An 11,555-nucleotide genomic window follows, 5' to 3' on the forward strand; every position below is an offset into this window, starting at 1 on the left:
ACAACTTTCTAATAAGGCCCCTGTTATAAAGGGGTTTATAGGTTACAACTAATGATTCAAAAAGCATCAACTGAAGATGAACTATTTGCCCTTAATAGTTTTGAAACTCAAGCATTTAATAGATTTAAACACCATTATTACCACATTTTTCACAGCTGAAGTATTTATTAATGGCTTATAAATGAACTAGCATTTATAAATGATTAAATATTTCCCTTTGTCTGTCCGACACGTTTGTATGAAATGGGAATTTATTCAAATTTGCAACAAATGTATATGGAAAAATTTCACTCAAAGGATGAAATAATGTATTGATGACATTTTCCATCCTAAAGATCATTGATGCAACAAGTTTTATGGCCATTATTTGCATCTGCCGACCAATCAAATTACAGAAAATATCTTTACGAGCTTTACTGAGCAGTAGTTTCCCTTTTCTCATCCTCAGTGTGTCTTTATAAAATCCACCATCAGTTGGTTTATAATGTTGATGCCACTATACCTGACATAATAGAGCATAACGTCTATTCTGATGTTTTTAGTTATCCTATAAAGACTTTTTAGAGATTACAGATTATAGTGTATATATCAGGTGACTGTCTGCAGCATGTTGGATCTCTGAGCATGAAAACTCTGCTGTGTCTGTTTAACATTAACCAGGAATCTCTTGCTTTTATTAACAAACCTGATTTTAAAAGCCACAACAGAATAGTTTTCGGTGTTTTACATATTTAAAACGCACTGTATGTTTCGGTCCCACCAGACAAAAGGCTCAGTAGCAGAGAGGAGCGACGCCGAGCTGATCCTGCTTATGCGATTATGGAGAATCGGGCGCCGGAGAGGAACTCAGAGGTACGCCAATCCCAAACTCTCTAATCCGCCTTGTGCTATCAACCGCTCACACATGTTGACTGGGTAACTCATTGTGTTAGGAGTTCAGTTCAATCTATTTTTGGGGGGGGGGAAGGGAAGTGATATCACAGGGACACCAATTAATTGGGATTATAGAACAGGTTGTAAAGAAGCTTGATGTTGTTCAGTCAGTATTCCAGGTCTCAAAAGGTCTTGTCAAGTAAGGACAGATTGTTAGAATCTATGATGCAAATAAGAATTATGAATATGGGCTTTACAGTTTTACAAGTACAGAAGTGGTTCCACAAGGTTTAGTTTAGCATTTAGCTTTAATTTAAATGTACACCTCTGTATACAGGGGCAGCATCAGCAGGTACCTTAGACTTTATATAAAGATGGACGACACGCCAGCTACCTAAGAAATAGGCCATATCATCTTGATCGCCCCCTGGTGGCTGGCTGCAGTCAACCCCGCCTTCTCCATTTGTTTGCACAGAGAAAGCCATAAGTCTTCATGGCTGTGCCTCCATATTGATGAGGTATTTCTTGTTTCTAAGTGCCAGGTTTAACCCTGAGCTCTGACTAAATCCTGAATATCAGCGTCCGTCTATTAATACTCCTGACGTGTCCTCTGAACTGTCGAGGAGAAATTCCTCATCACTTACTTATGTAACAAACTCACTCACTGCAAATTAAAATCAACTGTGTGTGTGTTTCAGGCAGGGGAAAAGAAGTACGAGTTAATGGGCAGCTGTGGTCAGCAGAGGTTCCATCAAGAGACGGAAGGTTAGTGACGCCATAACAAAGACTCTTTCGTTTTAAGTTTAATAAACAATCAGGTCAAAATGATTCAATTTTTTACTCGATGGGCCATTTTAGTTTTTTCTGTAAGTGCTCTGGAGGCGTCATAGAACAAACAGCAACCATTTACAGATTTAGAAGTTGATGGCTCACACACTTGAAACGAACACATCACCCGTTTGTGTACGAACCGATATGAAAGGAATAAATAAAATGAGGCTCGTTAAATAGCAGATTGAGGAAGGAGCGTTACCCACACGCACTCTATGTTTACGTGACCTAATCCAGGTGAATGGCCTGTGACACTCACAGGAAGTTATTTCCATGAAGTGGCTGCGTGTGTATATTGTAGACAGCTGCTGAGGTTTAGTTAAAATCAATTTCAGTGTATGGGAACAGAGCCTAGTTCTGGTTTAATGTATGTTGTAGAACTAACCTGAAAGCAGTGTGTAGTAGTATTATTGTGGTTATAAATAGATATTTGTGTAGTAATAAAAAGATATTTTAAACTCGATGTGTTTTCAATAGTTGTGATGATGAGTCTGTTCTGAGTTAGAGCGAGATTTATATTCTCTCAGACTTATTTATTAAATTGGTGCTTCATTATGTCATTTTGAAGGTAAACTGGAAGTGACTCAGCTGTTTGCTTGATTTGTATGATCCATCAATTTATTACCTCGGACTATCAAGTCATGTTTTTGATTGCATTTGTTAGAAAGATTATAAATACTCGACAACCAGTGGCCTCGATGGAATCTCCTCAAATTTGGTGCAAATCTTCCCTTGTACTCAAGGATGAACTGATTCGATTTTGGTTGTCAAAGGTTAAGGTCACGCTGACTACACGGGTTGGCGTGCAACCGCAGAGCAGTAGTTCTTGTTTCTTTCACTATTTTTCTCTCCTAACATTGAGAAATTGGACATTTTTCAACATGTTCCTTGATTTCTCCGAGGGGACGGATACTTTTGAGTGTGTGCAATTTGATGCAGATCCGAATAAAAATGTGGGTTCCAGAGAATTTAAATGGTTTTCTAAGGGCCTAGGTGGAGGAGTGGGTATGATTGAGGCCATTCTCGTCAAACCATTATCTGCTTTCATATTCTCATCCATAGCTGGGTTTATATGAATCCTTTCAAGCGAGGAGATGTCACTTCAGGCCGAGGTCTTTTCTTATTGTGAAGAAAAGGTCGCTACCTAGAAATCAGGTTAAAGATTTTATCAGATTTAACAGGTGGAATAATTTGTAACTTTTTGGATTCTGAAATACTTAGAAACAAAGCATTATGTGCAGAGTATGATATGATATATGTTATAAAGAAGACAGCTGTTGCCCTGTACTGTTGTTCTTTAAATTCAAAGAGCTAATCATAGGCAAGAGTTGAAAAGATGAATCACATGCATGTAATTTAGAATAAAGGGCTCGGTTTAGCGACGTCTCCTCTTCACAGCGTCTAGCAGAACTCGCAGTTGAGTGAACTGTCATCTCTCCTTGAACCCATGTTACGTAACAGCCAATTAAACGCAGATATGTGACAGAGCAGTGACGCGTGGAGGGATACCTGCGCTGACGTGAGGGGAGAGGACAGTTGTCAGGGGACGTTTGGCCACTTAAGCGTCGCACACACCCAGAAAGATGCCCTCAGTCTATTGCACACCTGCTCGACAAAGTCCCAGCAGCTGTCACAACGTTGCACCAAACCCATCAGTCAGGTTCACGTAGCTGCACGCTCAGCTCGGCCGCCATGTCCTGCCTGCCGTCACCTCGCCTCAGCAGGCCGCTAATGGACGGGCACGTGCACGAGGCCAAGTCCAGTGATTCAAGTGTTGTGAGGATGCAGGCGTGACGTCACCTTGAGCTGAAACTGTGTTGTGACAGTAGTTCTTCACATTAGCTCCTGATTTCATAGTGTTTGCTCAGAATGATGGTTTTTATAACTTTGTAACACCGTTCCCGTGCGGTGTAATAATTGGGCAAATTCTCGTAAACGCCTTCTCGAGCCTGAGCAGCAACTCGGAAGACTTTGGTGCACAAGTTGTTGACGTCATCACTTAAAAACCATCAACACAACTTTACAATCGGGTCTAGATAGTGGCTAATGTGAACATGTCAAATGTTGGTAGCCAACCCTTCGTAACCAATGCAGACGTTTTTAGGTTTAACGTGTACATTTTGAATTATTTTTATGCCTGACACACCTGCTGAAGTAACACAGGTAGAAAACAGGCTGGAGCAGGCCTCTCACCCTGAGGACCCATGTTCCTCTTAAGAAGCAGTTGACTTCATGGACGTCTGGCTCAGGCAGCTCGGCCTCTTACGCCCCCCGGAGGCTTTTGCAGAGTACATAATAAAAAGCCTCGGAGCTGTGGGTAAAGCCCACGGTTGTAATGGCAGCCATTATAAAACACCCCACTTTGGCAGTGGCTGGCAGGATCGATTACGAATCAGGCGTCTGACGTAGTTAAAGGCTGCACCTGCGGAGACTCTGCTGGCGTCTAATTGCTTCTCGCTGATGTATGTGCTTCCCGAGGGTAATGGCTGCTGCCGCCACTGCTGCCGTTCACCAAGAGGCGAGAGCAGAAGAAATCTTTTGTCCCCAAATGTTGAAGATTATCAGGCATTTGACCGGGCTGCAGCTGCGAAGATGCATCCAGGCTATAAAGTGTTTTCTGCTGCATTTTATAGTTTTACCATGTGACTTTGACACAAGACTGTGTTTGCTCCATGTGGAATTCATTTCCTTTTTATTAACTGTAAAGGTGTAAAATATCCTTTTGTCTTTTAGAGTTGAGCTCATCAGTGTTCCTCGCTCTGATGGTCCTCAGCTGAACGTCTCTCTCTTTGCTGTAGGGATCCTTCAGAAATCATTTCTTTATGATCTAGATATTCTCTTTGATCTTCAACCGTCAATACCGCCGTTAAAGCCCTGACCCGGCTCTTCACATCAGCTCTGTGTTGTTATTCTGTACGTCAGGTTCGCTTTGTGCCGGAGCTCGACAGGAGAATATCCTGCTTACGCAGAGTGGGGCCGTCCCTTTTAACCATAAATTTGAAATGACACACAATCCGTTCGAATGAGCCCCTCCATGCACGCCATCTCATCTGTGTTGGCATATTTACGATGTCGTGGTAAGCGAAGGTTGTTGACTCAAGGTTTCTCCGGTCGCCCGTAGTGGCATCGCCGCCTCGCGTTTGTTGCTGGCAAGTCATTGTTGTTGTTGTTTACTTTGCTATTTACCGAGAATGCTTCAAGGACTCTCAGAGGGAGGGCTTTGCCAGCTGCTGCCCATTTTTGTAGCAAACATGTCATTACTAGCGTGAGAGGTCAAGGTTTCATTCCATAGGTCAACCTGAGAGAGAGCGCCCTCTGCTGGGTCACACTAATTTAAACGCTCTGTTTAAATTGGTCAACTGCTTATTTTGAATCTGAACAGGTCCTACAATAAGTTTCCCCACGAATAAATGTTTGTATTTATAAATCAGCCCTAGTACACTGGTGATAGGTTTTTGAATATTTGATTATTCCTAAAATCTGATGAGATTGTGGGTTTTAGTTTGTTGATTCGTAAACTTAGAGATGAAGCTGAATGGGAAGTAGAAGGATCGTTAAAGGAGCTTGTTGCTGTTTTATCAGATCTGTTTGTCAATTTAAAACTTTTAAAGTCGGTAAAAGTCCAAATAAGGCCTAAACTTAATGAACACGGTTATTCTCACCAAATGTGAAATGTATCTTTGGCAGTGTGTGACCACCGCACCTTAATATTTTATATCTGTTCTACACTGGTTTTAATCTTGGATCCAGTTTCTTTAATCCAAACAAAGCGTGTGTTAATTAATTTTTCTCACATCGCTAATAAACACTCGTATCAATGCTCTGCAGAGACAGAGTTGATCTTCTCACATCTTTTCATTAGTCACAGAAGAATTCACATATTTCCTCGAATGTACTTTCTTGTTATTGAAGCTTGTAGATGTCTTTGCTGAGGCATAAAAAAAACACATGGGAAGACGCATGATTCACCTCAAACACATTTCATTCTGCATCAATAAGATATTGAGCCGAGCAGCAGTGAGCTCCACTGTGCCTCTTTATCTCAGCTGCCTTTTGGCTTCATGACAGCTGAAGCCGACCGGGACTTCCTGGTGTCACTGGAAACCATTTATCAAGCCGTATAAATTACACAGCAAATTCACTGCAGGCACCGGTGGAGCTATAATTTGTGTGTTTGACAGGAAGAGCGATGGTGGAAGGCAACAATTTTTCTGTTGGTTCTCCTCGACACCTTTTTCTGCGGACAGCACTCCTTGATCACTATGACTTGTGTTTGGCATCAGTTTACTGTCAAACCTGTTTCTAGTACATTCTGCACTAATGCATAAAGCTTTTAGTTCCGTTTTACAGATTTTAAACAGGGATTTGAGTTTGTAGTGTTGCAAATTATGGAGAAATAGAAGCACTATTTTGAATTGTTCGTAGTTATAGTTTGATTTTCCTTATGGCTTCTCCTTCACATCTTTCCTTGATATATTGTTCACAAGAATGGGACGGACAATCAGAAAACTTGATGGCACTGATTGTGATTGTGAAAGAGAAGTCAAGGTTTATTGAACCAGATTACATCGGGCCCAGAATGCTGTAAGAAAATAGATAATCGATGGAGCTCTGATCACAGTTTACAGCAGCATGAATCAAATAACTCTATGGATTAATCATAAGGGCAGTGAGTTAGTGTTTCACTGCCCCACAGCACAAAATGACTATGATGTATCTCATAATTTATCTCTTGGGCCGATTGGCTAATTATACATAATGAGCCTCTGGGGCAATTCAGTGGGATACACAGTGTTCCAGTGTTACTGCTGATGTCTACTGTGTGTGTTTGAATGACTCTAATTAACATATGAGCCTCAGGAGCTGCTCAGCCTGGAGGGGAAGCCGTCCAGCTTTAAAAAGTGGTTATAACATGAGCCTTATTGTTTCATTATGTTTTAATTAAGGTCATCATGACTGTTTCATAGAAATGAGCAAAATCACAAAAGGATGATTTTTTTACAAAGTACTTCTTTGAGTACAAGTAATCAGTGATTTTAACTTTTAATTTGAAGGTTTGATAAAAATCACTGTGAACTCAAACAATAGGTTCTTAACCATGAAACCACAGCTTGAATCTCTTTCTATGGTTAAAAACAGCTAAAGTACTTTAGACCCGACACACAACAAAAGTTGTCTGAGAAAAGTTTAATACTTAAGGTTAAAAAACAATTATTTACTCGCATTGCCATCTTTTACAGTTTTAATAACCTAAACCACATTATCCTTAATACAAACATCTCATATTTACTAGAGTAAAACTAAGACAATAAACTGGTAGCATCCTAATGCAATTGAATTGTTAACTACTGCTCTCAGAAAAGATCTTTTAATCTTCTCTCACCTGTGATGTAGTTCCTTAATAAAACGTTGCAGTGTCAGGATGCTACAAATGATAACGACTGTCTCAGCACTTAACCTTCCATATAGTTTTTTAATGGTAATGCTGCACACTTAAGCGCGGTTAATAGACCCCGGTGTGGGCTGCTCCATCTCAGGCCCTTCACCTGTATCCTGTCAGACGGCTGGAAAGGATGGGTCCCATGTCCTTCACCTGTGAGACACACAAAGTTTTTAATGCCTTACAGTGAGCCACTTGAAAATCTCTGCCGGTTAACCCTTCCCCTTATATACATTAAAACCAGGGGCGACAATAGAGTCTAGTGTATTCTGACTTTTAAACTTCATGAGTTAATAATGTCAGGAGGCTGCATTTTCAGTGCATTAGAATGTCCCCTTTGTGTGATTATCTTCTGACGCATTCCAAAAGAAGCTCTTAGAATCGAAAGACAATATTCTACATGTCTGAAACCATTTTCATTCGTTTTGGGTGTTTCCAGCTCAATAATTCTACCGTCTCAATTTATTATTTTTTCGCACAGTGTTCGTTTTCCCCCCGGAGACACTTCTCCCCGAGCGGCCCTGCAGCGAAGGTGTGACCTACGTGAATATTCCCATTAGTCCCACATCGAAGAAGCAACTCAACTACATGGAGCTGGAGCTGCAGGAGCCAGGGCCCGGCCCCCGAGGGCCCGTCGCACATCAACCAGCTCAGAGTGAGTCTGATCTCCATACAGTGTTATCTTTAAAACCACCTGCTCCAGGTCAGTGTATTCAAACAGCGGCCATGTTGGACATTCATGGAGGTAAACACCACCTGTGGAGAGAAAAAGACTAAGATGAGAGGAAGCTTCATAAACTCATTTAACATCAAACATTGGAACTAAAGAATGCTAACAGCTAACATAATGTGCTAGTGTCTTTATGAATGTTTGTAATTTGGTGTCAGTTCATTTTGACATGTTATTAGAGCACTTCACTGCAAGAGTTCTTTAAAGTGAAGATTCCTACGAAATGTTTTAATTGTAAGTAAAACAACTTTAGCTTTGTGAACCAGCACATTCTCTGTTTAATGCATTTTTCGGTTCAAATCATGCAGTCATATATCAAAGAGCCTATTTTAGATAAACCAGGATTTCGAATCTCTAGAAACAAGACTGTCGCGTAATTCCATTTTGCTCAGTCACAAGTTCCAGGAATCGCTCGCACTGAATCACAGCTGTGTCTTTGTCATCGGAGACTCGGCAACGAGCTGTAATTGACAGACAAGTTGTCCATTAGCGTGCGTTCCCTCATGAATACGAGGAGCTCGGACATGAGAGAGGTTAACACGTGACGCCAGCGATACAGTTTATATCCCCGCGAACACGCTCATTAATCTGTCACCTGGGAGAGGGGGTCCACAGGGCATTCAGATGGCAGCTGTGGCTCCAATGGGATCCTTCTTAAAGGGACTGATAATGTGCTGTGAGGAGCTGGTTGTGATCTCCTTCACTTTATGTAACTGTTGAAGACGTAATTCAAGCAGGAGGCCACAATGTAATGATGTGAATTGATTGACATTCACACGCTGCCGAGATTAAAGCCTGACGCTTTGCTTATTTGAATTTCACACAACGAAGGCCACTGAATTATGGTAATGCTCGCGATGTGCGTACGGAAGACAAGAGCATGAGCGGAATCTTAAAGGCTTCGGTTGACTCATTTGCATATTCTGATTTGCTTGGTGACGCCCGGTCGCGTACTTCAAGCAGTCATTTCGGCAGCGAGGGGCAGAGATCCACCTCCCCCTGAAACCTCCGTCACTCTGTTGGGAAATATGTCAGCTGTCAAAACTCTGGACTTTAAAAAAATTTGATTCGTCACTGTCTTTTTATTTTCTGAATTACATTAGTAAAAACAGGACTAGTCGTCTATTTGAGATGTTACAGTCAAGGTGCATCTCAAATAAAACAGCGACTGGTTTGTCCAAGTTTTCACAAACGACGTCTCAGCCCAAAGAGCGAACTCTGCTGGTGTTTAAGAAAATAAAAGAACAGTGACATTACTGAGATCCTGAGTTGTGACGCCTGGAGCCAGTAAATTAAAGGATTCCGTGACATCTAGTGGTGAGTTAAACAAGTTCCTCTAATTAAAACCTGTCGTATGTCCAGCAACCAAGATATAATCTCGCAATTGACCGAATTTAAAGGTGCTAGTCCGAATTCATTACTTTGAGACAGAGCTAATCAGTTGCTAGGGTAAGCTTAGCACCACAATTGTTTAATATCTGAGTGGCATCAAGTCTCTCATCACTCTGCAAGAAAGCAAATAGTTGCATTTTGCTTAACAAAACTTTTTAATGGAGAAAATGATGAGTCAACTATCTGCCGCCAAAAAACAAAGCTGAACTCCAGCGATGGATATTGAATTAAACATATTTGTGTCTCGACAGGGAAGAGCTCCACCAAGTACGCACAGATTGACATCACTGCCACGGAGACGGCCCACAAGGTGGGAACGCAGCACGCTCTGGGTCGGCAGGAGGGCCTGCACACTCTGGAGCTGAGAAGGAAAGGGACGCCACATTGACTCCTTCACTGAGCTGTTGATCCCAGCAGGACGTTTCTGCCAGAGACCGGCTCACCACATCGAATTATTCAAGAAGTGTGATCTGAGGGTTTTCATGTTCGGTCCTCACTGTTCCATCCGAAGATCCTGAGAATTAACTGGAGTCAAATCGATGGGAAACAGCAGAGAAGCAATCCAGCACATTTTTTTGGGGGTAGTTGCTTCAAATGCCATCTGTACAATTTCTTCTGTATTCACAAGGCAATAAAAAGATGGAGCCTGCTCTGAAAGGGCTGACACAGGAGCAACGTTTCAATCCCGGTCTCCTTCAGGGACTCGGACATCTCATTAAGTGGCATTATGTCAGCGCCAGAGCCTCGGGCAAACTTGGAAGGAGTGTAAGTCCTGAGCTGAGTCACCGGCCCTGATAAACCCCCCCCTGAGGCATTTCACAGTGTCCTCAGACCATCACCAATAACACACAGGACGCTGTTCTTCGTCTTGTGTGGGAGAACGAGGCACGATGGTGGCAGCAGAGATGTTTGTCTCATTAGGAGTTCACGCTCACCTATTCCTCAGTAATAACCCAGTCTTACTCAGAAAGCTGCACATTCAGACTAGTTCACAAAGATTAAAGTTAGACCAGGCTAATTACCGGCTCTGCCTAACTTCCATGTTCTTTTTTGCCTAAATGAAACGAATGGATTTGTTCTTACCACATGAACAGAATATCAATGCTGCTACTGAGCTTTTTTCTGCCTTCAGTTCATATTAACTCATTTGTAGACTGAGAATTACTGTGGGAAAAAAGTATTCATAAATAATGAAAGTCGATCGGATGGTGATGTCTCTCGAAATTTGAAAATACTCCAAAAACGACTGTCTGCCACTCATGGTTATCGTTTCTTGAAACTATGCAGTTGACATTTTTTTTTCATAATGATTTTACTGGGCATAAAATCTCATCCTTTTTACTACTATTCCTTTTTTTCTTTGAACTTTCATAAATGAAAAGGTAATTTGGTTTGTGTTTCCCGGTTGTTTTTCTCTCCTATTCTATTTTGACATTTGTAAATATCTTCTTTCTATTTAGCTGATTTAGGTTGTACATTGCAAAATATACACAAGACAATGTATGTACAGTAAAGATGTAACGCGATATTTTTTTCCTGTAAATTATTTGTAACTTTAACTATCGCTTGGATGTGTGTTCAGTTGTAAACCAGTATAAGGTACCAAATAAAAGGATATTATATATAATTATTTTTCGGGTTTTCATTTAAGACTATCATGGTTATTTGACATGAGTGAACATTTAGGCTATGGAATCTGTTATTATCGATTACATTTATGTATTTTAAAAAGCTACTATAACCTCATCTAAACCTTAAAGTAAAATGATGAATAAAAGGATTTAAATTACCAATTAAGAGCCAGTTCACATTTTGTAATCATTAATTTATGGGTGTACGTATTATTAGACTCCCTCTGGTGGCCATAATAGAAATCTGCATGTGTTGACCAACGTTATTTAAAAAAAATGATGAACTCTAAATCTAAATTAGCTTCTATCTTGTCATTTGGATGGTAAACTAAATACTAAGTGATTTGAAACTGAAACGAAAGCCACATCAGACAGGATGTACCAAACACCTTCCGATTGAAAACAAAAAATATGAACTTTTTTAAGCTTGTAGTTGTTGAGGCAGTGATTGATAAAGTCCTGGATCCACCCATCTATCCATATCTGTTCCACAATGTAACAAGCTCTTTGTTGGGTCATGCCCCACCTCCAGAAAATTACACGAAAATAGTTTTAGTGCAATCCTGCTAACAGCCACCTTGGCAGATGTAATAATTTGTGTAGTACCTCAGCTGCATGGACAGAGCCACTGGACCAGTGGACACTTAGTTTGTGTGCG

General features: G+C 41.0%; 1 protein-coding gene across 4 annotated transcripts in view; it reads left to right on the forward strand.

Moving 5' to 3' along the window:
- Positions 1–10,893, forward strand: part of LOC133949902 (protein Dok-7-like) — a 28,815-nt gene extending 17,922 nt beyond the window's left edge. For all 4 annotated transcript variants that reach the window (XM_062383972.1, XM_062383973.1, XM_062383974.1 and 1 more), the window contains 4 exons: positions 764–852; positions 1,572–1,638; positions 7,626–7,799; positions 9,518–10,893. In XM_062383972.1, the coding sequence (XP_062239956.1) occupies positions 764–852; positions 1,572–1,638; positions 7,626–7,799; positions 9,518–9,654 (467 nt within the window). In that variant the 3' untranslated portion in view covers positions 9,655–10,893. The remainder of the gene's footprint in view (positions 1–763; positions 853–1,571; positions 1,639–7,625; positions 7,800–9,517) is intronic.
- Positions 10,894–11,555: the final 662 nt, after the last annotated feature.

The sequence above is a fragment of the Platichthys flesus genome, chromosome 24, assembly GCF_949316205.1.
Source record: "Platichthys flesus chromosome 24, fPlaFle2.1, whole genome shotgun sequence".
NCBI lineage: Eukaryota > Metazoa > Chordata > Actinopteri > Pleuronectiformes > Pleuronectidae > Platichthys > Platichthys flesus.